Source organism: Oncorhynchus masou, chromosome 15 (genome assembly GCF_036934945.1).
Source record: "Oncorhynchus masou masou isolate Uvic2021 chromosome 15, UVic_Omas_1.1, whole genome shotgun sequence".
NCBI classification, from domain to species: domain Eukaryota; kingdom Metazoa; phylum Chordata; class Actinopteri; order Salmoniformes; family Salmonidae; genus Oncorhynchus; species Oncorhynchus masou.
Window position 1 is genome coordinate 25,896,121 of NC_088226.1, and position 27,106 is coordinate 25,923,226.

A 27,106-nucleotide genomic window follows, 5' to 3' on the forward strand; every position below is an offset into this window, starting at 1 on the left:
TTCATGTTACAGGATTCACCTGAAATCTGAGGGACAACGTGAATTGGTAAATGACCACAGAGTACATTTCTTCAGAAATTACTTTCCCAAAGCAACAAAATAACTAGGGCTTTACAAATGATGGTGAAAATCTTGGTTAAGTGGGATAAGTGACTATTTTATGCACAGATTATTCTGTATAATGAAAAACTAAAGCTAAAATTCAAATAGTTTGCCTAAACAAGCCAGTATAGTGTGGAGAACCATCGAAACCACTATGAATATACAATCGTTGCCAGAAGTTTTGAGAATGACACAAATAGAACACCTCAGAACACAGCCATTAATAAAGAATGGTACCAAAACATCCTCCGAGTGGAACTTCTCCCAACCATCCAGGAACAGTTTGGTGACGAACAATGCCTTTTCCAGCATGATGGAGCACCTTGCCATAAAGCAAAAGTGATAACTAAGTGGCTTGGGGAACAAAACATCGATATTTTGGGTCCATGGCCAGGAAACTCCCCAGACCTTAATCCCATTGAGAACTTGTGGGCAATCCTCAAGAGGCAGGTGGACAAACAAACCGACACATTCTGACAAACTCCAAGCATTGATTATGCAAGAATGGTCTGCCATCAGTTAGGATGTGGCCCAGAAATTAACTGACAGCATGCCCGGGTGGATTGCAGGGGTTTTGAAAAAGAAGGGTCAACACTGCAAATATTGACTCTTTGCATCAACTTCATGTAATTGTCAATAAAAGCCTTTGACACTGATGAATTGCTTGTAATTATACTTCAGTATTCCATAGTAACATCTGACAAAAATATCTAATATCTAAAGACAGCAAACTTTGAGGAAATTAATATTTGTGTCATTCTCAACTTTTGTCCACGACTGTATATGCTGCAAATGTCGAAGAGATAAACAGCAAGGTTAATTCAAATCTCCGCAGTTGGAAACTAAATGTTAGTCTAAAAGAAATTAGATAATGTCTAGATGCTTTTTATAGTGGAGATCAATTTGATAACTTCCCTGTCTGGGCTGATGAGACAGTGGATTTGCTCAGTCAGATGGAAGAGAGGAAATAGGCATTTTAACATCATGGACTTAACCGGTGGTAACTTGTGGAGTAGACACCTGCTGGAATGCACTTTTAACCAATCAGCATTCAGGATTAGACCCACCCGTTGTATAATCTTATATATACCCTCAAATTAAAGCTGACAGTCTGGACTTCAACATAGTCATTGTATAATTTCAAATCCAAAGTGCTGGAGTACAGAGCCAAAACAACAAAATCTAACTGTCCCAATATTTTGGAATCCCACTGCATGTTTTTTTAGCCCGTGGAGATGCTCCAGTCCCATTTTTGGCTTGGTATTCAGTCTGAGGTTTCAAGCTGTTGGAAATAGTTTTGCGTTCACTTAAACATCCACACTCACAATATGTAGTCAATTTACCACAGATTGGCATCAAATTAAATTTTATTGGTCATATGGTTAGCAGATGTTAATGCGAGTGTAGCGAAATGCTTGTGCTTCTAGTTCCGACCATGCAGTAATATCTAACTACCACAACTATATGGATGAGCGATGGCCGAACGGCATATGCAAGATACAGTAGATGGTATAGAGTACAGTATATACAGTGGGGCAAAAAAGTATTTAGTCAGCCACCAATTGTGCAAGTTCTCCCACTTAAAAAGATGAGAGAGGCCTGTAATTTTCATCATAGGTACACTTCAACTATGACAGACAAAATGAGAAAAAAATCCAGAAAATCACATTGTAGGATTTTTAATGAATTTATTTGCAAATTATGGTGGAAAATAAGTATTTGGTCAACTACAAACAAGCAAGATTTCTGGCTCTCACAGACCTGTAACTTATTCTTTAAGAGGCTCCTCTGTCCTCCACTTGTTACCTGTATTAATGGCACCTGTCCTCCCTCGATCTGGGGTTCCACGCAAGATCTCACCTGTGGGATCAAAATAATCACAAGAACGGTGAGCAAAAATCCCAGAACCACACGGGGGGACCTAGTGAATGACCTACAGAAAGCTGGGACCAAAGTAACTAAGCCTACCATCAGTAACACACTACGCTGCCAGGGACTCAAATCCTGCAGTGCCAGACGTGTCCCCCTGCTTAAGCCAGTACATGTCCAGGCCCATCTGAAGTTTGCTAGAAAGCATTTGGATGATCCAGAAGAAGATTGGGAGAATGTCATATGGTCAGAACCTTTTGGTAAAAACTCAATTCGTCGTGTTTGGAGGACAAAGAATGTTGAGTTGCATCCAAAGAACACCATACCTACTGTGAAGCATGGGGGTGGAAACATCATGCTTTGGGGCTGTTTTTCTGCAAAGGGACCAGGACGACTGATCCGTGTAAAGGAAAGAATGAATGGGGCCATGTATCGTGAGATTTTGAGTGAAAACCTCCTTCCATCAGCAAGGGCATTGAAGATGAAACGTGGCTGGGTCTTTCAGCATGACAATGATCCCAAACACACTGCCCAGGCAACAAAGGAGTGGCTTCGTAAGAAGCATTTCAAGGTCCTGGAGTGGCCTAGCCAATCTAGCCAATCTCAACCTAGCCAATCAGCCTAGCCAATCTCAACCCCATAGAAAATATTTGGAGGGAGTTGAAAGTCCATGTTGCCCAGCAACAGCCCCAAAACATCACTGTTCTAGAGGGGATCTGCATGGAGGAATTGGCCAAAATACCGGCAACAGTGTGTGAAAACCTTGTGAAGACTTACAGAAAACGTTTGACCTCTGTCATTGCCAACAAAGGGTAAATAACAAAGTATTGAGATAAGTATTTGTTCAATAACAAAAGTTTATTTTCCACCTTTGCAAATAAATTCATTAAAAATCCTACAATGTGATTTTCTGGATCTTTTTTCTCCATTTTGTCTGTCATAGTTGAAGTGTAGCTATGATGAAAATTACAGGCCTCATCTTTTTAAGTGGGAGAACTTGCACAATTGGTGGCTGACTAAATACTTTTTTGCCCCACTGTACATTACATGAGTAATGTAGGGTATGTAAACATTATATAAAGTGGCATTGTTTAAAGTGACTAGTGACACATTTATTACATACAATTTTTTCATTTTTAAAGTGGCTAGAGATTTGAGTCAGTATGTTGGCAGCAGCCACTCAATGTTAGTGATGGCTGTTTAACAGTCTGATGGCCTTAAGATAGAAGCTGTTTTTCAGTCTCTCGGTCCCAGCTGTGATGTACCTGTACTGACCTCACCTTCTGGATGACATCGGGTGGTGTAGGTGTCCTGGAGGGCAGGTAGTTTGCCCTCGGTGATGCGTTGTGCAGACCTCACTACCCTCTGGAGAGCCTTACAGTTGTGGGTGGAGCTGTTGCCGTACCAGGTGGTGATACAGCCCGACAGGATGCTCTCGATTGGCATGTCAAAGTCTGAGGGAAGTCTATGATCAATGCTTTTTTGTTGTTGCATATTTATACGCACTTATGTATTTAAATTGTACTGTCCTGAAGTTATGAATATAACAATCATACAAATAAACTGGTGTTGACTTTACTTTGTGTTTGTTTGTTAAGTACTGTTAGTCTGGGTGCCAAACAAGGTGGAACATCGGGAACATTGCCTTAATAGACGCATTGTTGACAGTCCAATGCGCTTCTCCACAGCGTTCCTTGGATTAAATTCCGGCCAAAGCACTTGAGATGATTTGGTCTTGCAATTTTGTGGTAAATGGCTAAAGTTTGCAGCAGTGGATATTTAAACTAATCTGAAATGTGGCCCCATAGTCAAACTACGTTTCAGGGTAAGTAGGTAAATTATCATGTTGCAGATTGCAGAACTAGAAAATATTAAAGAACTTTTCATACAATCGCTCATAGATAAGTGCATTAAAACACAGGTGAAAACGTAGTTATTTGACAGTTTATTCAAACATTTATTCAAAAATAAAAATAAATCCTTATCTAATGAATTGCAGTATGTTTAGACAGGAAAAAAAGGGCACAGGAATGTGTAAATTGTGTTCATGAAGAGGCCATTGGACCGTATGGCCTAGAAAATAAGAAATCCTTCTGTCACAGCAACGTCTTCAGGCTCCATATACTCCTCAGGCCCCATACACACTCAGGTTGCGCAACTGATGTGCAAAGCATTTGACACAATGGTTGTGATATTACTTTTAGTTTTGTGATACAACAGCATCTCCACAAAGCTGGTGTAAAGTTTGGTGCATAAATACTCTGTATCACAACGGTTGGGCCAAATGCGTTGTACATCAGTTGTACTACTTGAGTGTGTACGGGCAATTCAGATCATCCTAGGATGCCAACATAGCATTCAGCAATTATTTTAGAGGTATTTTCTCCTACACATTTGTTTTCACTCTCAAAAAAAGTTAAATACCATGCTTGTGGGATTAACAGCACGATAATGCTGAACCTTCACAAAACCCACATTGGGGCTGACTCGGGAGCAGCTACACCACAGGTGGAGGGCTGAGTGTCTGCAGGTTTTCACTCCTCCCTTGTACTTGATTGATCAATTAAGGGTCGTGTTCTTCTGCTCAGACATTGCATTGCTGACGAATGCCAGATCTTACAATGCCTGGATAGGTATTTTACGCATCAGCTATCCACATATGTTATAGCAATCTGGTGCGCGACAGCACAGTCTATGATGTAGCACACAACCTTTGGTTGATGCATGTATAGTCTGAGCACGGGAACATGACAAAGGTCACTGATTATTTAGGAACTCCCCTCACCCAGTCTGATTTAATTGAACACAAATTGAAAGAATATAACAAAAACTCGCAGACACTATGCCCTGCATGGAATGAGTCTGACACCACTGCACCCCTGGGCTAGAGTATCTGGGGCAATACAGTCCCTTCGTAAAGTATTCAGACACCTTGACTTGATCCACATTTTGTCACGTTACAACCTGATTCTAAAATGGATTAAATAAATACAAATATTTACGTATTCAGACCCTTTTATGAGACTCAAAATTGAGACCAGATACATCCTGTTTCCATTGATCATCCTTGAGAAGTTTCTACAACTTGATTGGAGTCCACTTGTGGTAAATTCAATTGATTGGACAGGATTTGGAAAGGCCCACAGTTGACAGTGCACGTCGGAGCAAAGGTCGAAGGAATTGTCCGTAGTGTTCCGAGACAGGATTGCGTCGCGGGACAGATCTGGGGAAGCATATCAAAAAATGTCTGCAGCATTGAAGGTTTCCAAGAACAGGGTGGCCTCCATCATTCTTACATGGAAGACCTTTGGAACCACCAAGACTCTTCCGAGAGCTGGCCGCCTGGCAAAACTGAGCAATCGGGGGAGGAGGGTCTTGGTCAGGGATAGATAGAGCTCCTCTATGGAGATGGGAGAACCTTCCAGAAGGACAACCATCTTTGTAGCACTGCTATGTTCCTGTTGTCAACTTCTGATGATTTAATTAAAGATATCGTCTGAATGCTAATTTCACCAATGATTGACAAGGAAAGAACTCCAACACATCCAGGACCTATATACTACGCCTATCAGGGGAAAGCCCAAAACATTTTTTTATTTTGGCTCTGTACTCCAGCAGTTTGGATTTGAAATCAAATGATTCATATGAGGCGACAGTACAGAATGTCACCTGGTATGCAGATGCTTACGAAGCATATGACATAAGTTCTCATGCAGACTGTAATAGCAGTTGATAGCACATGACGACAGGATGAACAGACCTTATGGCAAATGTTGTGTTCTATAGCTGATACATTTTTTTGTTCACCTTTATTTAACCAGGTAGGCTAGTTGAGAACAAGTTCTCATTTGCAACTGCGACCTGGCCAAGATAACGCAAAGCAGTTCGACACATACAACAGTTACACATGGAATAAACAAACATTCAGTAGAAAGTCTATATACAGTATGTGCAAATGAGGTAGGATAAGGGAGGTAAGGCAATAAATGAGCCATGGTGGCAAAGTAATTACAATATAGCAATTAAACACTGGAATGGTAGATGTGCAGAAGATGAATATGCAAGTAGAGATACTGGGGTGCAAAGGAGCAAGATAAATACAGTATGAGGATGAGGTAGTTTGATGGGCTTTTTACAGGTGCAGTGATCTGTGAGCTGCTCTGACAGCTGGTGAGGGAGATATTTGGGAGATTTTTGCAGATCGTTTTGCAGTTCGTTCCAGTCATTGGCAGCAGAGAACTGGAAGGAGAGGCGGCCAAAGGAAGAATTGGCTAAGAGGGTGACCAGTGAGATGCATACAGGTCGCAGCGGTGGGTAGTATATGGGGCCTTGGTGACAAAATGGATGGCACTGTGATCGACTGCATCCAATTTGTTGAGTAGAGTGTTGGAGGCTATTTTGTAAATGACATCGCCGAAGTCGAGGATCGGTAGGATGGTCAATTTTACTACGGTATGTTTGGCAGCATGAGTGAAGGATGCTTTGTTGCGAAATAGGAAGCTGATTCTAGATTTAATTTTGGATTGGAGATGCTTAATGTGAGTCTGGAAGGAGAGTTTACAGTCTAACCAGACACCTAAGTATTTGTAGTTGTCCACGTATTCTAAATCAGAACCGTCCAGAGTAGTGATGCTGGACGGGCGGGCAGGTGCGGGCAGTGATTGGTTGAAGAGCATGCATTTAGTTTTACTTGCATTTAAGAGCAGTTTGAGGCCATGGAAGGAGAGTTGTATGGCATTGAAGCTTGCCTGGAGGGTTGTTAAGTGTCCAAAGAAGGGCCAGAGTTATACAGAATGGTGTCGTCTGCGTAAAGGTGGACACCTACAGTAATGTTACCCTGTTTGTTTTATGATTCTGTTACATTCTTAACCTTAAATAATCTGCAAGATCAGAATTTTTTTTGCAAGGTAGCCACACCTGCAGAGCACGTTACCCAACTGCATAAGGTTAGTCTGAATACCAACCACTGAGAAGTGCGTAAGAAAGGTCGTACATTTCCTACTTCTGAATCGGCTCCTAAGTGACTTTCCTACTCATCATTATGAATTTTCTGAATCATGGCAACGTTAGTATCATGTTTTAGGAAAGACCCAGATGCAGACAGTGTCGAAGTAACAAACGTTTATTACTATAACAGAGGCAGGCAAAGGTCAGTAATCCAGTGTGGTGGGACAAGGTACAGGACGGCGGGCAGGCTCCGGGTCTGGGCAGGCAGAATGGTCAAAACCAGAAAACAGGAACTTTAGAAAAGACAGGAGCAAGGGTGAAAACGCTGTTAGGCTTGACAAACAAAACACAGGGGAGACACTTGGGGGGTGGAGACAAGCACAAAGACAGGTGAAACAGATCAGGGTGTGACAATTTGGATGGGTTCAGAAACATCTCCGCTCATTTAGAAAGAAAAAGATTCCAGACACCATTTAGTTACTATTAGATAACACATCCCATAATACACAAAAAACGAATTGCAAATGCAGCCAATGAGTTTGTAGAGTTGCAAACTTGAAGTCATTAGGTCCAAGCGATATGGCACCAAATAATAACTACACTAGTAGATTTCTTCAAATGGAGGGACTAAATACATAGTGCTTTTATGTCTAAATGGTAAAATGGATATTCATTAAATCAGCCTCAAATAAACTAATGATGTGTCATATGGATCATTTGATCTTAAATCCCAAAACGTATGGCGAGGACGATACATTACTGTATAAGAGTAGGCGAGGGGCTCTTGGGTATTGGAGCCTCCCACGATGGAGAAGGCTGAGTATTGCAAGCAGGACACAGAGTTAGGTATGGTGCCACTGTTCCTGATGGTCATTCTACCTTGTTCACGCTCTCTTTCAATCTCTGCCTTTCATCTCTTTCTCAAAGCTGGTAGGTGCTATTGTGGTCATAGCAGTCCCAATCCATCAGTTCCTTTCGATGAAACCACAGCTGGATCTCCCTCTGAGCCCCCTCTACTGAATCACTGGCATGGACCACATTTCTGGAAAATAAATACAAACCTACGTTCATTAAAGTACAGTTTAGTATTTTGCATTGAAATTATGCACCCAATTTCAAAACACTTTCACAAATGATCAATTTCATGTTTATATATTAATTTGTTTTTATCCCTCAATTATTTAAATATTTGTTTAAAAGGGTATTGTGCAAATTATTGTAAAGTGAAAGATCTTTTAATTTGAGTCTTTATTTATTGTTGTTCACCTGCTGATGTGAATGCTGAAATCCCCCCGGACAGTGCCTGCTTGGGCCTCAGATGGGTTGGTGTCTCCTACCATGATCCGGGATGTCCGGACCACATTATGACCCTCCCACACCTGGACAACAAGAATGGATGTAGTGCTTACCAGGATTAGGGAAATCCAATCTGAAATGAATCAGTCAATTCAGCAAATGAATGGTCAGGGCGTGACACATGCATCCTGTTTGCAACAAGGCACTTAAAGTAATATTGCAATAAATGTGGCAAAGCAATTTACTTTTTGTTCTGAACTCAACGTGTTATGTTCGGGGGCAAATCCAATACATTACTGAGCACCACTCTCCATATTTTCAACTTAACCAGATAATAGTTAAGCGCTTAACATTATAAATCAACAAATGACAGTTTAACATTTATTTTTATTTTTACTACATTACATTTAAAAAAATGCTTGTGCTGCCTTTTTGTCACTGGTGTTACCTATATTTTAGATAACAATTCGGGCTTTCTAGAATGTCATTTCAGTCTTTAATTTGTATATATAATCAAAGACAGTATTGTCATGAACCTTTTCTAAGAAATGGTTTAAATCCTCTAAATCCCTTAAGTAAGTCTGGTGTTTTGTTTAAGGGAGGCTGCTCTGTGGTGTGGGTCAGCATCCCTGCGCTGTCTGTAGAGTCTTTGCTTTTCAGCAGCACCTAATTTTGCCATATCTATTGTGGTATCCCAGGAGGTCTACCCCGGGGGATGGTAATAGAGGGGAGGGTACGTGAGTCCATGTTGGCTCCCTCTGCTGGGAATACCGGAGCTGGGCACCCGACACGGACAGCTAAGTGAAGGTAATTAGAAGAAGGTGCCAACCAGCCGTGGAGGCACGATGGCACACCGCAAAAGAGAAGGGTGAGAGGGACACCAGTTAAGAAATAGAAGGAAGACAGATCAAAACCTAAGTTATTTCTCTGATATGTTTGTTTTCTGTCTTAGTAAAGTTGTTTTGTGGACTAAAGCCTCTGTGTCAATCTCTGCACGCTCCACCCAACAGTTTACCACACTATCAAAAGGAAAGCCATATTATGTGATTACAATATTGAAACAGTAATAAACTGCTAATAACGCAAGCAGCTCGGCTTTGTTTGACAGCTTATGACCATCCATCTTCCTCTTGATCACATTCCAGAGGTTTTCAATGGGGTTCAGGTCTGGAGATTGTGTTGGCCATGACAGGGTCTTGATCTGGTGGTCCTCCATCCACACCTTGATTAAACTGACTGTGTGGCATGGAGCATTGTCCTGCTAGAAAGACCAATCCTCAGAGTTTGGGAACATTGCCAGAGCAGAAGGAAGCAAGTTTTCTTCCAGGACAACCTTGTACATGGTTTGATTCATGTGTTCTTCACAAAGACAAATCTGCCCGATTCCAGCCTTGCTGAAAACACCCCCAGATCATCACCGATCCTCCACAAAATTTCACAGTGGGTGCGGGTCTCCCACCCACTGTGTAATTTTGAATATATGTTGTCTGTAGTTTATAGAATAAAACAAACACATTTTTTTTACTCAACCACATACCTAGAAATAGTAAAACCAGAGAAACTACTTATTTTGCAGTGGTCTCTTCATTTTTTCCAGAGCTGTATATATATAGATATATATATAGATATATAGATATAACCTAAAAGTGTGGTGCTCAAAACAGGTGGGGCTTTGCCACACCTGCCCTGAATGATGGGTCTCCACTGTCTCCGACTCTCGCTCACCTGCTGCCCGATGTGCATATTTTCCTAGATATTGAAAGCATGTACAATTACACACGCTCTCAGTGTGTAGCCTACTCCAAGTAGGCCAGAGTTGAGTGATATGACTGCTTGGATTAACAACGACAGTGTGTTATATAGACTTATTTAGGAAGAATCAAGGATGGAGGGGGGCATGACTTAAAAAATGGCAGAGTAATATTTATTTTTAAATTCATGAGCAGTCAAAAGTACTGCTTTAGCGGTTCTAGAGTTAACCAATTGATATTGTGTCATCATGTTTTACACTACACTAACATCATCAATCTGAGGTAAAAAAATCAATACCCTTACCCTGCCCGAGGTGTTGGAAGAGGCTGTATTGGGATGAGGATTGATCAACATGTTTGATGTTTGTGGTGCACTCACTCAACACTTTTTTGTGATAAATTAGTGTATTGTCTTCAAGTTTGATAAGGTAAGCGAATGCATGTATTCTCATAAATGTAGCCCATACATACATTCATTCTTTGTAGCAATTAGATCTTTCATTGCTTTAAACTAGTAGTTGATTATGTGCTGTTCCTTCTCTCTTTCTAGAAGCAATCAGTTACAAGGCAATTTGAGCAATACAGAAAGCACATTTAACCACAGGAAGGTGACTGGAAATATGGCCGAATGCAAACAATCCAGTTATGCCCTCCGCAAGGCAATCAAACAGGCAAAATGTCAGTTCAGAGACAAAGTGGAGTCTCAATTCAACGTCTCAGACTCCGTATGTGGCAGGGACTCCAGACATGTACGTATTACAAAGGGAGAACCAGCCACGTCGCGGATATCAAAATCTTGCTCCCAGAAAAGCTAAACACTTTATTTGCCCGCTTTAAGGATAACACAGTGCCACCAATGCGGGCGCTCCCGAGGACAGTGAGCTCCGTGGCCGAGACGGCATCCCTAGCCGCATCCTCAGGGCATGCGCAGACCAGCTAGTTGGAGCGTTTACCGCAGCGGTGTAGCCATGGCCTACCCAGTTTGATCTCAGGCCTACCCCCAAAAAGTTATTATTATTAGTCAATATACATTTTTATATGTATTTATTTTATTACATTTTTAAAAGAAACGCATGTGAGATTTATTTTTTAGGTGTAATTTTAATAGAACGTAACAAAGAAATAGCCTGCGACAATCAAGTTGGCTTCCGACTATTGGTTCCATTTAAAATAAAATCATATGGTGGTTTACCTGAACAACGTCACGTGGATAAACTTTGTAGTGTATAAACTAGCAAGCTCTACCACGCTAGATTACTCAAATTGACTTACCAGGTAAGGTAATTTAGTAGTTCTAGCAATGGCAAACCAAATGTCAATCGCTAGGTTTTTCAAAAAAAGACGTCTAGAGGAGAAAGAGTGTGTGTCAGAAAATAATTTGGATCAAACTTCCGATAGCTTCCAGAATGAGACATTAATAGGTGGCGCCAGGATAGAAACAACCATAATCGCCATCACAACCGCCAATGCCACGTTGACCCAGGCATGCTTGCCTACCCCACCGTCTCCTCTCGTTCTTGATGCTGCGGGCGGGGTGAACCTGCAGTAGGTCCACTGACAGATTTGTCTGCCATTGATGAACCAGTATGATAAATGGCAAATCACGCTGCATCTCTTCAAGGTGGTATGACCAGTTTGTGTGGGTTGAGTATAGCAAAAGATGCAATTTATTGTAAGTTTTGTAGGCACTTTCCTGGGGCAAATGTCAAATTCAGATTTGTACACGATGGATTTAAAAACTGGAAACTCACAAGAAATTCTTGCTGCAAACACGAGAATAGCAAATTACATGCTAGTGTCCTTGCAAAATTTGAATCCTACAAGGCGACCCATGGGCCTAGAAGTCTTGGGACTGAGTTGAACCTAATACATGGTGATGCAAACGTGGATCTTATAGAAAGAAACCGTGCACATGTTAAAGTGGTCATATATATTGTTCTAATGTGTACAAAGCAGGATATTCCACCCAGAGAAACCGAAGAGGTAATCAACAAAGGTAACTTTTTAGAAATCTTCAATTTCATCTCAAAGTATGACTTAGAAATACAAAACAGGCTTAATGAGCTACCTTGCAATGCCACGCTTATGAGCCTCGAGTTGCTGGAGAGTGCAGCATCATTTTTACTGTGCAGGATAAAAGATGAAGTACATTCTGCACCTTCCACGTATTTTGCCATACTAGCAGATTAATATGAAGATCAATCTAAACGAGAACTTATTGCTGTGTGCATCCGATATATTCATGCTGATATATCGCTGATTTGTCTGCACAAGGAATTTCTCGGAAAATACTTGAAGTGTTGCAACCCCTGGAGTTGGATCCCACTCTGTGTGTGGGTTTTTGTTTCGTTGGCGCTTCAGTCATGTCAGGGAACAGAGGAGGGGTACATGTCCTACTAAAGCAAACATTTAAGAAAGCGGTATATGTGCATTGCAACTCCCACCGTTTGAATTTGGTTCTGTGCACCGTGGCATAATTGCCGGGACGTCAGTACTTTTTTTGAGACAGTGAACCAGTTACAAACATGTATGTGTGACCGATGTGAAATGGCTAGCTATTTAGCGGTGGTGCGCGCTAATAGCGTTTTGATCGGTGATGTCACTCGCTCTGAGACCCTGAAGTAGTGGTTCCCCTTTGCCCTGCAAGGGCCGTGGCTTTTGTGGAGTGATGGGTAACGATGCTTCGTGGGTGACTGTTGTTGATGTGTGCAGAGGGTCCCTGGTTCGAGCCCAGGTTGGGGCGAGGAGAGGGATGGAAGCTATACTGTTACATTGATGCTGTTGACCCGGATCACTGGTTGCTGCGGAAAGAAGGTCAAAAGGGGGGGTGAGTGTGACCGATGTGAAATGGCTAGCTAGTTAGCGGTAGTTAGTTAGCTAGTTCGAGCCCAGGTTGGGGCGAGGAGAGGGACAGAAGCTATACTGTTACATATGAATGGATTCCACAGACATGCTCAATTCATAGAAGTACAGAAAGAGTTGCATCCCGATAGACCATGTATCGAGCTAGAAAGATCCACGGATGTATTTTGGAGTTCAAAATCAGTGTCAGTGAATAAAGTGCTGTCACTGCTAGATGTCATTTTAGAGGTTCTTGCAGATTTTTCAGAGGCTAGTGGACAAACCAAATTAGAAGCCAATGCCCTCTTACAACAAATCCAGAACAAGACGTTTTAATTCTTGTTATTCACGTTTCGTAAATTGTTTTACACCAGTGATTTTGCTACGAAGGGATTACAAAGCTTTACATTATCTGTGATGGACTGTATTGGTTTAATTGAAATCCTCAAAAGCAGCTTTTCTTAGTCCAGAGATAACTCAGGGGGAGACTTTGATAAAGTTCTCAAGCTAACTGAAGAGATGATGATTAAGCATGATGTTAGTAATTGGGATGTGAGTGCATCATAGCAGTGAAAACTGCCTGTAAAATTGGCAGACAGTGTAGTCACAGCTTCATTAGGGAAAACATCCAGCATCAAGAGTGCCAGTGATCTGAGGCAACTTTGGAACAATATTCTAGACAGATTACGGAGTTAAACTCAAGATTTCAAGAAGACACATATGGGATCATTCAAGCGGCAACCTCCTTTTCCAAAGAATCCCAAACCTGCGGCCTTAAAGAGCAGCTGGAGAACACATGCGATCATTATGCAATATAAATTGAGGATGCTGAATTCACTGTTTTTACTCAGCAGTTGAGTCGCAAAATGAGTGTTCTTGACAGCTGGCCCGATAATATTTTCCCTAATTTAAACTCTCTGTTAATTAAGGACCAGTGTCACACTTCCAATGACATCATGCAGTGTGGAGAGACTTTTCTCAACAACAAGGATAAAAAATCGTTTTCGCACATCAATGACAAGGCCCGGCTGAACCACTTCAGTTTGCTGTCTTTTGAGCATGAACTGACAGATACATTGGATTATGATGAGATCATCACCATATTCAACTCAAAGTCTCGCCATCTGCGCCTTGTGATGTAGGTCACGCCTTATGATACGTCTACTAAAGGTAAGGTACCTTTTTATAGTACTACTGCCCGCCGTGGTATAAATGGTAACATCAAATATAGGCTTGTTTTCCCATCAAGTTTAAAGTGTGCCTGAAGATGAGTTTTATGTTGTTGGCAACTGGTCTAAAGTTACAACACAACAGTGGTAGGTCTGAGTACCAACATTGACGAGACAGCCTACAGGGAGGAGGTGAGGGTACTGGTGGAGTGGTGCCAGGAAAATAACCACTCCTTCAATGTCAACAATATCAAGGAGCTGATCGTGGACTTCAGGAGACAGCAGAGGGACTATGCCCCCATCCACATCGACGGGGCCGCAGAAAAGCTTGAAGTTCCTCGGCATACACATCCCTGACAATCTGAAATGGTCCACCCACACAGACAGTGTTGTAAAGAAGGTGCAACAGCGCCTCTTCAACCTCAGGAGGCTAAAGAAATTTGGCTTGGCACCTAAGACCCGCACAAACTTTTACAGGTGCACCATTGAGAGCATCCTGTCAGGCTGTATCACTGCCTGGTACGACAACTGCACCGTCTGTAACCACAGGGCTATCCAAAGGGTGGTGCGGTCTGCCCAACGCATCACCTGGGCCACACTGACTGCCCTCCAGGACATCTACAGCCCCTGGTGTCACAGGAAGGCCAAGGAGATCATCAAGGACCTCAGCCACCTGGGCCACGACCTGTTCACCCATTATCATCCAGAAGGCAGGGTCAGTACAGGTGCATAAAAGCTGGGACCGAGAGACTGAAAAACAGTTTCTATTTCAAGGCATCAGACTGTTAAATAACCATCACTAGCTGGCTTCGACCCAGTTATGCAATCTTGCATCTTACAGGTTGCTGCCCTATGCACATAGACATGGAACACTGGCCACTTTAATAATGGAATACTGGTCACTTTAATAATGTTTATATACTGTTCAACGCATTTCATATGTATATACTGTATTCTTGTCAAGGCCATTATATTCAACTATTGCTGTACATATAGTATTTTATCCTATGTACACTACCATTCAAAAGTTTGGGATCACTTAGAAATGTCCTTGTTTTCGAAAAAAACAACATTTTGTCCATTAAAATAAATTAAAATTGATCAGAAATACAGTGTAGACATTGTTAATGTTGTAAATGACCTTTGTAGCTGGAAACGGTAGATTTTGATCTGTTAGATCTGTATAGGCGAACAGAGGCCCATTATCAGCAACCATCATTCCTGTGTTCCAATGGCACGTTGCGTTAGCTAATCCAAGTTTATAATTTTAAAAGGCTAATTGATCATAAGAAAACCCTTTGGCAATTATGTTAGCACAGCTGAAAACTGTGGTACTGATTAAAGAAGCAAGACAGACTTGTGGAGCATCAATTTGTGGGTTTGGTTACAGGCTCAAAATGACCAGAAACAAATATCTTTCTTCTGAAATTCATCAGTCTATTCTTGTTCTGAGAAATTATGGCTATTCCTTGCGAGAAATTGCCAAGAAACTGAAGATCTCATAGAACGCTGTGTACAGTCATGGCCAAAAGTTGAGAATGACACAAATATTCATTTTCACAAAGTCTGCTGCCTCAGTTTGTATGATGGCAATTTGCATATACTCCAGCATGTTATGAAGAGTGATCAGATGAATTGCAATTAATTGCAAAGTCCCTCTTCGCCATGCAAATGAACTGAATCCCCCAAAAACATTTCCACTGCATTTCAGCCCTGCCTCAAAAGAATCAGCTGACATCATGTCAGTGATTCTCTCGTTAACACAGGTGTGAGTGTTGACGAGGACAAGGCTGGAGATCACTCTGTGATGCTGATTGAGTTTGAATAACAGACTGGAAGCTTCAAAAGGAGGTTGGTGCTTGGAATCATTGTTCTTCATCTGTCAACCATGGTTACCTGCAAGGAAACGTGCCGTAATCATTGCTTTGCACAAAAAGGGCTTAACAGGCAAGGATATTGCTGCCAGTAAGATTGCACCTAAATCAACCATTTATCGGATCATCAAGAACTTCAATGAGAGCGGTTCAATTGTTGTGAAGAAGGCTTCAGGGTGCCCAAGAAAGTCCAGCAAGTGCCAGGAACATCTCCTAAGGTTGATTCAGCTGCGTGACCGGGGCACCACCAGTACAGAGCTTGCTCAGGAATGTCAGCAGGCAGGTGTGAGTGCATCTGCACGCACAATGAGGCAAAGACTTTTGCAGGATGGCCTGGTGTAAAGAATGGCAGCAAAGAAGCCACTTCTCTCCAGGAAAAACATCAGGGACAGACTGATATTCTGACCTAGAAGGAGAGTGATGGAGTGTTGCATCAGATGACCTAGTCTCCACAATCACCCGACCTCAACCCAAATGAGATGGTTTGGGATGAGTAGGACCACAGAGTGAAGGAACAGCAGCCAACAAGTGCTCAGCATATTTGTATTACAAATATCTTATAACACTGTCACTGTAAAACTCCTTCAAGGGTTTTGGAAAACATTCCAGGTGAAGCTGGTTGAGAGAATCCCAAAAGTGTGCAAAGCTGTCATCAAGGCAAAGGTTAGCTACTTTGAAGAATCTAAAAATTAAATGTATTTTGATTTGTTTAACCCTTTTTTGGTTACTACATGATTCCATCTGTGTTATTTCATATTTTTGATGTCTTCACTATTATTCTTCAATGTAAAAAATAGTAAAAATAAAGACAACCCTGGAATTACTAGGTGTGTCCAATCTTTTGACTGGTACTCTATGTAAAACAATTGTTATTTATATTTACAATCCCTTTCATCCAAACAGATTACCCATTTACCTAGCTCATCAATGGTTTATCAATTTGTAAATTACAGTGCATAGAGAATGGTGTTATTTCTATCAGGGAAAAATATGTTATTCCACCACTGGAACCGACAGGTTTCCTCGTGCGTAAAGGTGTTGGAATTATGAGGGAATTACGTCAAGGCCAGAATATGATGTATCTGTAGACACACCTCTGCCACACCTTAATTTCTCCCATCTCTACCCTAAACAAATTGGTAGCTGGCACATGCGTTACCTCGTGCCTAATTTTAAGGTCAGAACATAGAAAGAAAAGTGCATAAAAAAGGCTTAAAGTTAATTTTACGCTCATGTAATCTGGGCCTGAATTCCCCCCTAATTGAATAATGGTACAGTAGGTAGCCCAGAGGAGATGATAGAGAGGTGGTTCAAGTCTTGGGCTATGCAGCGAAAAAGTTAACTGAACTGGCAAATGGAGGACTACTGGTCTCAGATCATACACATCACTGACAGTCTGAAATGGTCCACCCACTTCCGTTGATCAAGGTACATGAGCAAGGGCGTTAACAGCTTATTCTAGCTGTTATTTTCTAGACCTTCCAGGTGTCCAACTCTTAGAGGATGCCCAGACTGATCAGTGAAGTGAGAAAACAATGAAACTGAGCAATTCAAGTTTGGATTACCAGGCTATACAAAGGCAGGAACTCTCACCATAACAACTATGGGACCAGAGGTCATGTAGTACAGGAGACTGGGGAAAAAGGGCTTCCTCCTTAACTCCTGGTAGTGCTGAGAGAGCAGCTCCTCTGATGCCTGAAGGAAAGAAAGCCAACATTGTTTTAACCTTTATTTTAGCCTGGTATTTACAGTGACTTCATTAAGTATTCATACCCTTGACTTATTCAACATTGTGTTGTGTTAGAGCCTGCATTCAAAGTTTAAAATCTACACAGATTTTCAAGTAGATTTAAGTCAAAACAGTGAACATTCACTGTCTGCTTGGTAAGCAACTCCAGTGTATATTTAGCCTTGTGTTTTAGGTTATTGTCCTGCTGAAAGGTGAATTCATATCCCAGTGTCTGTTGGAAAGCAGACTGAATCAAGTTTTCCTCACAGGATTTTGCCTGTGCTTAGCTCCAGTTGGTTTATTTTCTTCCCCCCCAAAAACTCCCTAGTCCTTGCTGATGACAAGCATACCCATACCTACCACCAAATATGAAGTGGTACTCAGTGATGTGTTGTTTGCCCCAAACATAATGCTTTGCATTCAAGACAAAAAGTGAATTGAATTGCCACATTTTTTGCAGTATTACTTTAGTGCCTTGTTGCAAACAGGATGCATGTTTTGGAATATGTTTATTGTGTACAGGCTTCCTTCTTTTCAGTCTGTCAATTAGGTTAGAATTGTGGAGTAACTACAATGTTGTTGATCCATCCTTAGTGTTCTCTGATCACAGTCATTACATTCTTTAACGGTTTTAAAGTCCCCATTGGCCTCATGGTGAAATCCCTGAGCTGTTTCCTTCCTTTCGGGCAACTGAGTTAGAAAAGACACCGGTATCTTTGTAGTCACTGGGTATATTGATACACCATGCTCAAAGGGATATTCAATATCTGCTTCTTTTTTTGTTTTACCTATCTAATAGGTGCCCTTCTTTGTGAGGCACTGGAAAACATCCCTGGTCTTTGTGGTTGAATCTGTGTCCATGCAATGTATGTGACTTGTTAAGCAAATTTTTACTCCTGAACTTAGGGTTGCTATAACAAAGGGGTTGAAAACTTGATTCGACTCCTTCCATTTGTGAAAACTTCTAAAAACATAATTCCAGTTTGACAATTTGGGGTATTTTATATTCAGGCTGTAATGACAAAATATGGATAAAGTCAAGGGGTATGAATACTGAATGAACAAGCACAGTCCAAGTTCCAATTGTCGCATCAGAGTGCAAGTTGAAGCTACTATCATATTGCTTATTTTCATACTACTTATACCTATCCAGATCTACACAAATACCTAGGAGGCAGGGGCTTTGGGGTTCATTTGGAATTGGCCATCTCTCACCTGCAGCATCTTCATGCCCACCAGTTTGAAGCCTCTCTGCTCAAAGCGTTCCATTATCTGTCCCACAAGGCGGCGCTGGACCCCATCTGGTTTCACTGCAATAAGAGTACGTTCTCTCACACCAGGGATCCCTATACACGGATAGAAGAAAAACTCTATTTCACATATGCTCCGAAGGGCAGTCCCAGACACAGATTAAGCCTAATCCTAGACTAAAAAGCACTTTCAATGGATATTCTCGATGTTACTGGCTTTTCAGTCTCTGGAACACCGCCCCTTAAACTTTTAGCAACAGGCATGCCAACTTTGGATTTTTAATTTCAGACATCAATTTCCTGTGTGTGAGGGGTGCAAAATCAACTTGTTACTTAAATCTCACTGGATTGATGGCTTTCATTTCACACTTTCAACTCCTTCTTACTCTTGCTTGTGCAATTCCTTTCCCCCCGTTAACGTTACGACTGCGGGAACGTTTGCAATGACCTATCATTTTAATGACCTATCATTTTAATAATAATGGCACCGGAGGGGATGGCTGTCTTTTTATGAGCTCCTAACCAACTGTGCCATTTTGTTAGTCTTTTGCATTGTTTGTAACTTATTTTGTACATAATGTTGCTGCTTACCGTCTCTTATGACCGAAAAGAGCTTCTGGAAATCAGAACAGCGATTACTCACCTCAAACTGAACAAAGATTTTTTCTTTAATGAGTCCGACGCTAAGGACATAATGCTTTCCGGAGAACAGACCCAAATCCCTGTCATTCATGTGAAGAAAAGGCGGAGATACCAAGGGAGAATATCGGGATCCCTGTTAGGATTCGTGGGTAAGTGAGTAAATCGCCATTACCATCGGTTCTATAGGCCAACGTGCAATCAGTGGAAAACAAACTTGATGATCTATGGTTGAGACTATCATACCAACAGGACATTAAAAACTGTAATATCTTATGTTTCACCGAGTCGTGGCTGAACAACGACACGGATAATATAGAGCTGGCTGGGTTTCCCGTGTATCGGCAGGACAGAGAAGCTACGTATGGTAATACGAGTGTCTATTTGTCAATAACTCCTTTTGCGTGATGTCTAATATTAAAGAAGTCTCAAGGTATTGCTCGCCTGAGGTAGAGTACCTCATGATAAGATGTTTGACGACACTATCTACCAAGACAGTTCTCATCTATATTATTTGTATCCATCTATTTACCAGAACAAACCAATGCTGGCACTAAGACCCCACTCAACGAGCTGTATATGGCCACAAGAAAATGCTCATCCAGAAGCGGCACTGTTAAGCTGCCTGGGACTTAATGCAGGCAAACTTAAATCTGTTTGACCTAATTTCTACGAGCATGTCACGTGCAACCAGAAGAAAAAAAACACCTTTACTCCAGAGATGCATACAAAGCTCTCCCTTGCCCTCCATTTGGCAAATCTGACCATAAAAATCTCTTCCTGATTCCTGCTTGCAAGCAAAAACTAAAGCAGGAAGTACCAGTGACTCGCTCAATATGGAAGTGGTCCGATGACGCGGATGCTACGCTACAGGACTGTTTTGCTAGCACAGACTCGAATATGTTCCGTGATTCATCCATCGGCAAAATCCCGAGCTGACAAGGTACAAAATCTGTCGTTCTGCCCCTGAACAGGCAGTTAACCCACTGTTCCTAGGCCGTCATTGAAAATAAGAATTTGTTCTTAACTGACTTGCCTAGTAAAATAAAGGTAAAAAAAAAATAAAAAAATTGAGGAGTATACCACCTCAGTCAGCAAATTCATCAATAAGTGCATTGACGACGTCATCCCCACAGTGACCGTACGTACATATCCCAACCAGAAGCCATGAATTACAGGCAACATCCGCACCGAGCTAAATGCTAGAGCTGCCGCTTCCAAGGAGCGGGGCACTAATCTGGACGCTTGTAAAAAAATCCCACTATGCCTTAGAACGAACCATCAAAACAGGCAAAGCGCCAATACAGGACTAAGATTGAATCCTACTACACCGGCTTTGTTTTTCGTCGGATGTGGCAGGGCTTGCAAACTATTACTGACTACAAAAGGAAACCCAGCCGCTAGCTGTCCAGTGACACGAGCCTAACAGACGAGCTAAATGCCTTTTATGCTCGCTTCGAGGTAAGAACGTTGGCCTGTTTAAAGGTCTTGCTCTCATCGGCTACGGAGAGTGTGATCACACAGTCGTCTGGAACAGCTAATGTGTCTCATGCATTCCTCAGTGTTGCTTGCCTAGAAGCGAGCATAAAAGGCATTTAGCTCGTCTGGTAGGCTCGTGTCACTGGGCACAAGAGAAGGGAAAAGGTGTGAGGAGGAAAGCGCATAGATGTGAGAAGGAATTATGCACTACATGCTGTTTGCAGTGGCTGCTATGAAAGGGAACTGTGTTTGCAGGTTGTGTATTCATTCCACCAATTCTGTTAAAATGTTTGTTAAACAGAACAAAACTGGGATAAACATACCTGAATTTGAACAATAGAAACTCTCGTTTGCAACTGTTTGGACTAATGATTACACTTCGTCAGTACTGAATGTGTCACTGTCACCTTGATTTACAAGCCTACTAGAAAGTGTGTGCCCTCAGGCCTGGAGGGAAGCAAAAGTAATTTTGCTACTCATGAACAGTAAGCCCCCTTTACTAGCTCAAATAGCCTACCAATCAGCCTGTTAGTAGTAAACATTTGGAAATATATATATATATATATATTTTACAGTAAACAAATTGACAGCAGACTTTCATTACGCTTATAGGGAAGGACATTCAACAAGCACCGCAGTTACACAAATTACTGATGATTGGCTGAGAGAGATTGATGATAAAAATATTGTGGGGGCTGTTTTGTTAGACTTCAGTGTGGCTTTTGACATTATCGATCATAGCCTGCTATTGGAAAAACGTACGTGTTATGGCTTTACACCCCCTGCTATATTGTGGATAAAGAGTTACCCTGTCTAACAGAACACAGAGGGTGTTCTTTAATGGAAGCCTCTTCAACATAGAATCAGGAATTCCCCAGGGCAGCTGTCTAGGCCCCTTACTTTTTTCAATCTTTACTGATGACATGCCACTGGCCTTGAGTAAAGCCAGTGTGGCTATGTATGCAGATGACTCAACACTATACACGTCAGCTACTACAGTGAGTTAAATCACTGCAACACTTAATAACAAAGAGCTGCAGTTAGTTTCAGAATGGGTGGCAAAGAATAAGTTATTCCTAAAATAAATAAAAGCATTGTATTTGGGACAAATCAATCAATCACTAAACCATAAACCTCAACTAAATCTTGTACTAAATAAATGTGGAAATTGAGCAAGTTGAGGTGACTAAACTGCTTGGAGTAACCCATGATTATAAACTGTCATGGTCAAACATGTTGATACAACAGTAGCTAAAATGGGGAGAAGTCGGTCCATAATAAAGTGCCGCACTACCTTACATGGAGAGCTAACATTAATAATATGCATGTAAATCTCTCATGGCTCAGATTGACATCATTACCTGTTTTTGTAAGAAGTGTTGACATGCTGATTGCACCGAGGTGTCTGTTTAAACTACTAGCACACAGCTCGGACATGACCCCACAAGTCTCTTCACAGTCTCCAAGTCCAGAACAGACTATGGGAGGTGCACAGTACTACATAGACCCATGGCTACATGGAACTCTATTCCACAAAAAGTAACTACACCTTATGAAACAGCGGGGACTGTGAAGAGACCCACACAGGGACAGACACGCATACACAAAAGACACACACTCTACACACATGTAAACATGGATGTTGCACTGTAAATATGTGGTGTTAGAAAGGTGGCCTGAGTGAACACACAATGTGTTATGAAATATGTCATGTAGTATTTTAAATTGTATGTAACTGTCTTATGTTGCTGGACCCCAGGAACCACTGGGGATACATAATACAAATACTCACCACGTTATGCACTGCAGCGCTGGCTAGCTGTAGCTTATGCATTCAGTACTAGATTCATTCTCTGATTGGATGGACAACACGTCAGTTCATGCTGCAAGAGCTCTGATAGGTTGGAGGACATCTTGTCATAATTTCTGTGTAAGTCTTTGGAAGGGGGTGAGAACCATGAGCCTCCTAGGTTTTGCATTGAAGTCAATGTTCCCAGAGGGTGACGGAAACTAGCTGTCCTCCGACTACACCATGGTGCTACCCCAGTGAGTGCTGTTGAGGCTACTGTAGACCTTCATAGCAAAGCAATGAGTTTTAATCAATTTTGTGACGTGAATATATTTAGTATAGTTTTATATAAAAAGGAAAACGTTTATATTACACTATTTTTATGAAATTCACTGAGGATGGTCCTCCCCTTCCTCCTCTGAGGAGCCTCCACTGGTCTGGATATCTACCCATTTTTTTTTAATTGTTTGTTTCAATATCTGTGTTTTCACATGTACATGGATTGCTTTTCATCTTATGCTACACAAATATAAGAAACACATTTTTCTAAACTAATCCAATCTGTAAGTGGTTGGATTAATAACTAATTGTTAGTGAGATCGTCGTTCCAGTTCACATGGTGTAGGTAGTTGAAATATTCATGTGTAAACATACTGAATTGTAACTGGATGCATTTTACTGCGCTATGATTGGATAACCACCCTGGTGGTGAGGTCATCTTCGGTTGATCATGGTATGAGACAAACATGGCAGTTATAGCTAGCTAATAAAGAGTGACGTTTAAAAATATCCTGTCATATAGCATTTTATTATTTTGTACCAAGCGTGCAAAACAAGAAGTCTCTTCGTCTACTTGATTTTCTTCCATACTCTGACAGGCATTCTAAATGCAAGCTATGAGTGACGTAAAAGTGCTGGATATCATCCTGCAAGTTGGCTTCCAACAAATATTGGATATCACATTGCAAATCACCATAATGTGACAAGAAATATTCAAATAAGGGTGTACACCCTTAACTCAAAGGAAGTAAGCTGAAAAAGAAATGTACTCTGCTGTAGTTGATTGTTAATTCAAAACACAGAAAAAGTATAAAATGGCAAGGGATTTAATTAAAAACGACACAGAAAATAATAAAATGGTAAATGGAGTTAAATTTAAGCAACTCTGAGTGAAAGAGAGTGACCCGTCCTTACATATATTACTGGTATGTGACTCACTGACACCAGCCCCTGTTAGAAGGGAATAAAGCAGCCCAAGAGTTAACACACACAGGAACTTTAATCACATACAGGAGAAGATGAACATGAGGGTAAACACGTAACAAAAATATAAACATGTAAAGTGTTAGTCCCATGTTTCATGAACTGAAATAAAAGATTCCAGAGATTTCCCCATACGCACATTAAGCTTATTTCTCTCAAATGTTATGCACAAATGTGTTTACATCCCTGTTAGTGAGCATTTCTCATTTGCCAAGATAGTCCATCCAACTGACGTGTGGCATATCAAGAAGCTTATTAAACAGCATGATCATTACACAGGTGGACCTTGTGCTGGGGACAATAAAAGGCCACTAAAATGTGAAGTTGTCAACACAATGCCACAGATGTCTCTTGTTTTTCAGGAATGTCCACCAGAGCTGAAAATGTAATGTTAATTTCTTTACCATAAGCCACCTCCAATGTCGTTTTAGAGAATTTGGCAGTACACCCAACCGGCCTCACAGACCACGGTAACCATGCCATCCCAGGACCTCCACATCCGGCTTCTTCACCTGCGGGATCATCTGAGACCATCCACCTGGAAGGCCGATGAAACTGTGGGTTTGCACAATCGAAGAATTTCTGCACAATCTGTCAGAAACCGTCTCAAGGAAGCTCATCGTCCTCACCAGGGTCTTGACCTGACTGCAGTTCGGCGTCATAACCAAATTCAGTGGGCAAATGCTCACCTTCGAAGGCCACTGGTACGCTGGAGAAGTGTGCTCTTCATGGATGAACCCCGGTTTCAACTGTACCAGGCAGATGGCAGACAGTGTAGCGTGTATGGCATTGTGGGAGTGAGCAGTTTGTTGATGTCAACGTTGTGAACAGAGTGCCCCATGGTGGGGTTATAATATGGGCAGACATAAGCTACAGCCAACAAACACAATTGCATTTTATCGATGGCAATTTGAATGTACAGAGATACCGCGGAGAGATCCTGAGGCCCATTGTTGTGCCATTCATCCACTGCCATCACCTCATGTTTCAGCATGACAATGCACTGCCCCATGTTGCAAGGATCTGTACACAATTCCTGGAAGCTGAAAATGTCTCAGTTCAGTGGCCTACATACTCACCAGACATGTCTCCCATTGAGCATATGTGGGATGGTCTGGATTGGCTCGTACGACAGCGTGTTCCAGTTCTCCCAAATATCTAGCAACTTTGCACAGCCATTGAAGAAGAGTGGGACAACATTCCACAGGGCACAATCAATAGCCTGATCAACCCTATGCGAAAAGACCTGTCGCTGCATGAGGCAAATGGTAGTCACACCAGATACTGACTGGTTTTCTGATCCACACCCCTACTTTTTTTTAAGGTAACTGTGACCAACAGATGCATATCTGTATTTCCAGTCATGTGAAATCCATAGCCTATGGCCTAATGAATGCATTTCAATTGACTGATTTCCTTATATGAACTCTAATTCAATAAAATCATTGAAATTGTTGCATGTTGCATTTATATATTTTTTTTTTAATGTACATTGGTATGGTTCTTTAATGGACAGAAACAGAGGAGATAAATACACTGGCCTGAATAGATATTTTCAAAGTATGATAGTGTGATATGGGATATAACAACAAGAATAATGTCAAGGACTGTATATTATACAAATAGTAGGCTATTGCACAGAAACATACAAGAGCAAATCATCATCACTGCAGACAATATCAGTAACATAACAAGAATGAGAACTTCATAGAATATGGCTACTCTATAAACTGCAATGATATCAACAGCTTACTTTGTAGTTACGCAACCCACACTCACAGACTGGAATAATACTGCTCAGCTACAGGCAATATTTACTCCCTTGGAGAGCATGGGTCAGGCTGGCTAGCCAATCAGGGATAGTGTGTGCAATGGGTTGAGACACACGGCTATTGTCCAATTGGCTGAAGCCAAGAGGTGGAGGAGATATTAATCTGTCATGTGAGGGGGAGAAAGGGTGAGGATGAGTCAGACAGCACAGGGTGAGGATGAGTCAGACAGCACGGCTCCAGAAAGCAAATAAACAAATGCACACACAAACGGTGAGCGTCACACAAACATTGCGTCCTGTTGCGCCCTCAGCAGGGGGATTTTGTAACAGAGTTGGACATTTATTTTATTTAGTGTAATTTTAACTCCCAAATTATCAACACCATGACCAGAGTAGTTATATCACAAAATGGGGGTGGGATCATAAAAAACCCAAAATAGTGTTACATTTCACTCCATAGGATTTTAATTAATTCTTGCAGTTTTACCGTGTTGATTTCAGGAATCCTTAAACTGAAATTTTCCAGGAATTTTGCAACCCTAATCAGGACAAAGGACCCATGTTTAGCACCAGGTATAAACATGTCTTTAAAATCACTGTCACCCTTGGTGTAAGACGGAATTTCCTCTTGACCTAATGGTTTCTGGTGAATACAGGATTTAGTGTTCAGATCCCACCTATGACAGGCAGCATTTCATTCCAAAAGTGTCTCCATCGCCACAAACCTTCATTCACACCACTTTGAGACAACTGCATAGGTGTGGGAAGAAGTGCCACCTAGTTTAGGCCGGTGTAGCCTAACTATTTTACAGATGATCATGTCTACAATATAGGCTATCTTTAAAGCCACAATCTGCCATTCCAATAACCAGACCCAGCCAATTTGTTTGGTAGGCTAAGATGGGGCTTTAAAAAAGTACTAGGTCACGATCACCTATCCAAATGTGACCACTGTGAAACAAAATGACCCTACACCACAAGTGTCAAATCTATCTGATCAAATCTTATTTGATCCAAAACAGGGTTACTATTTTAGCTATTGCCAGCCCTTACCAATGAGTGATACTTTTAATTTGTAGAAAGTAGACCGAGCTAATGGCCTAACGATTCACTAAACATATCGAATTAAGAGCATTTGAAGGCATGTGCACAACTACCGGTCTGACTTTTCCTAAATGTGTGTATTTTACACTCTACCAAAACTTTGGGATAAATATAATAAAATATAATACAAATACATTGATGATTTTTACCTCAAAGCGTCAAAATGACCATACGCATATTGAAACAGTAGAATAGCCAGGACAACCAGTCTAATAACCAACAGCAACCAGTCT

General features: G+C 41.4%; 1 protein-coding gene across 4 annotated transcripts in view; it reads right to left on the minus strand.

The window, feature by feature from the left end:
- Positions 1–7,077: 7,077 nt before the first annotated feature.
- The window catches only part of nme4 (NME/NM23 nucleoside diphosphate kinase 4), a 21,216-nt gene continuing 1,187 nt past the window's right edge, over positions 7,078–27,106 (minus strand). The window contains exons 2-6 of one of the 4 annotated variants that reach the window (XM_064988917.1): positions 18,794–18,924; positions 17,443–17,544; positions 8,185–8,297; positions 7,798–7,960; positions 7,078–7,174 (exon numbers count right to left, since the gene is read on the minus strand). In XM_064988917.1, coding sequence (XP_064844989.1) covers positions 7,840–7,960; positions 8,185–8,297; positions 17,443–17,544; positions 18,794–18,924 — 467 coding nt within the window. In that variant the 3' untranslated portion in view covers positions 7,078–7,174; positions 7,798–7,839. Of the gene's footprint in view, positions 7,212–7,797; positions 7,980–8,184; positions 8,298–8,326; positions 9,012–17,442; positions 17,545–18,793; positions 18,925–27,106 lie in introns of those variants that run through there. The other 3 variants (XM_064988916.1, XM_064988918.1, XM_064988919.1) reach the window with 3 other exon arrangements.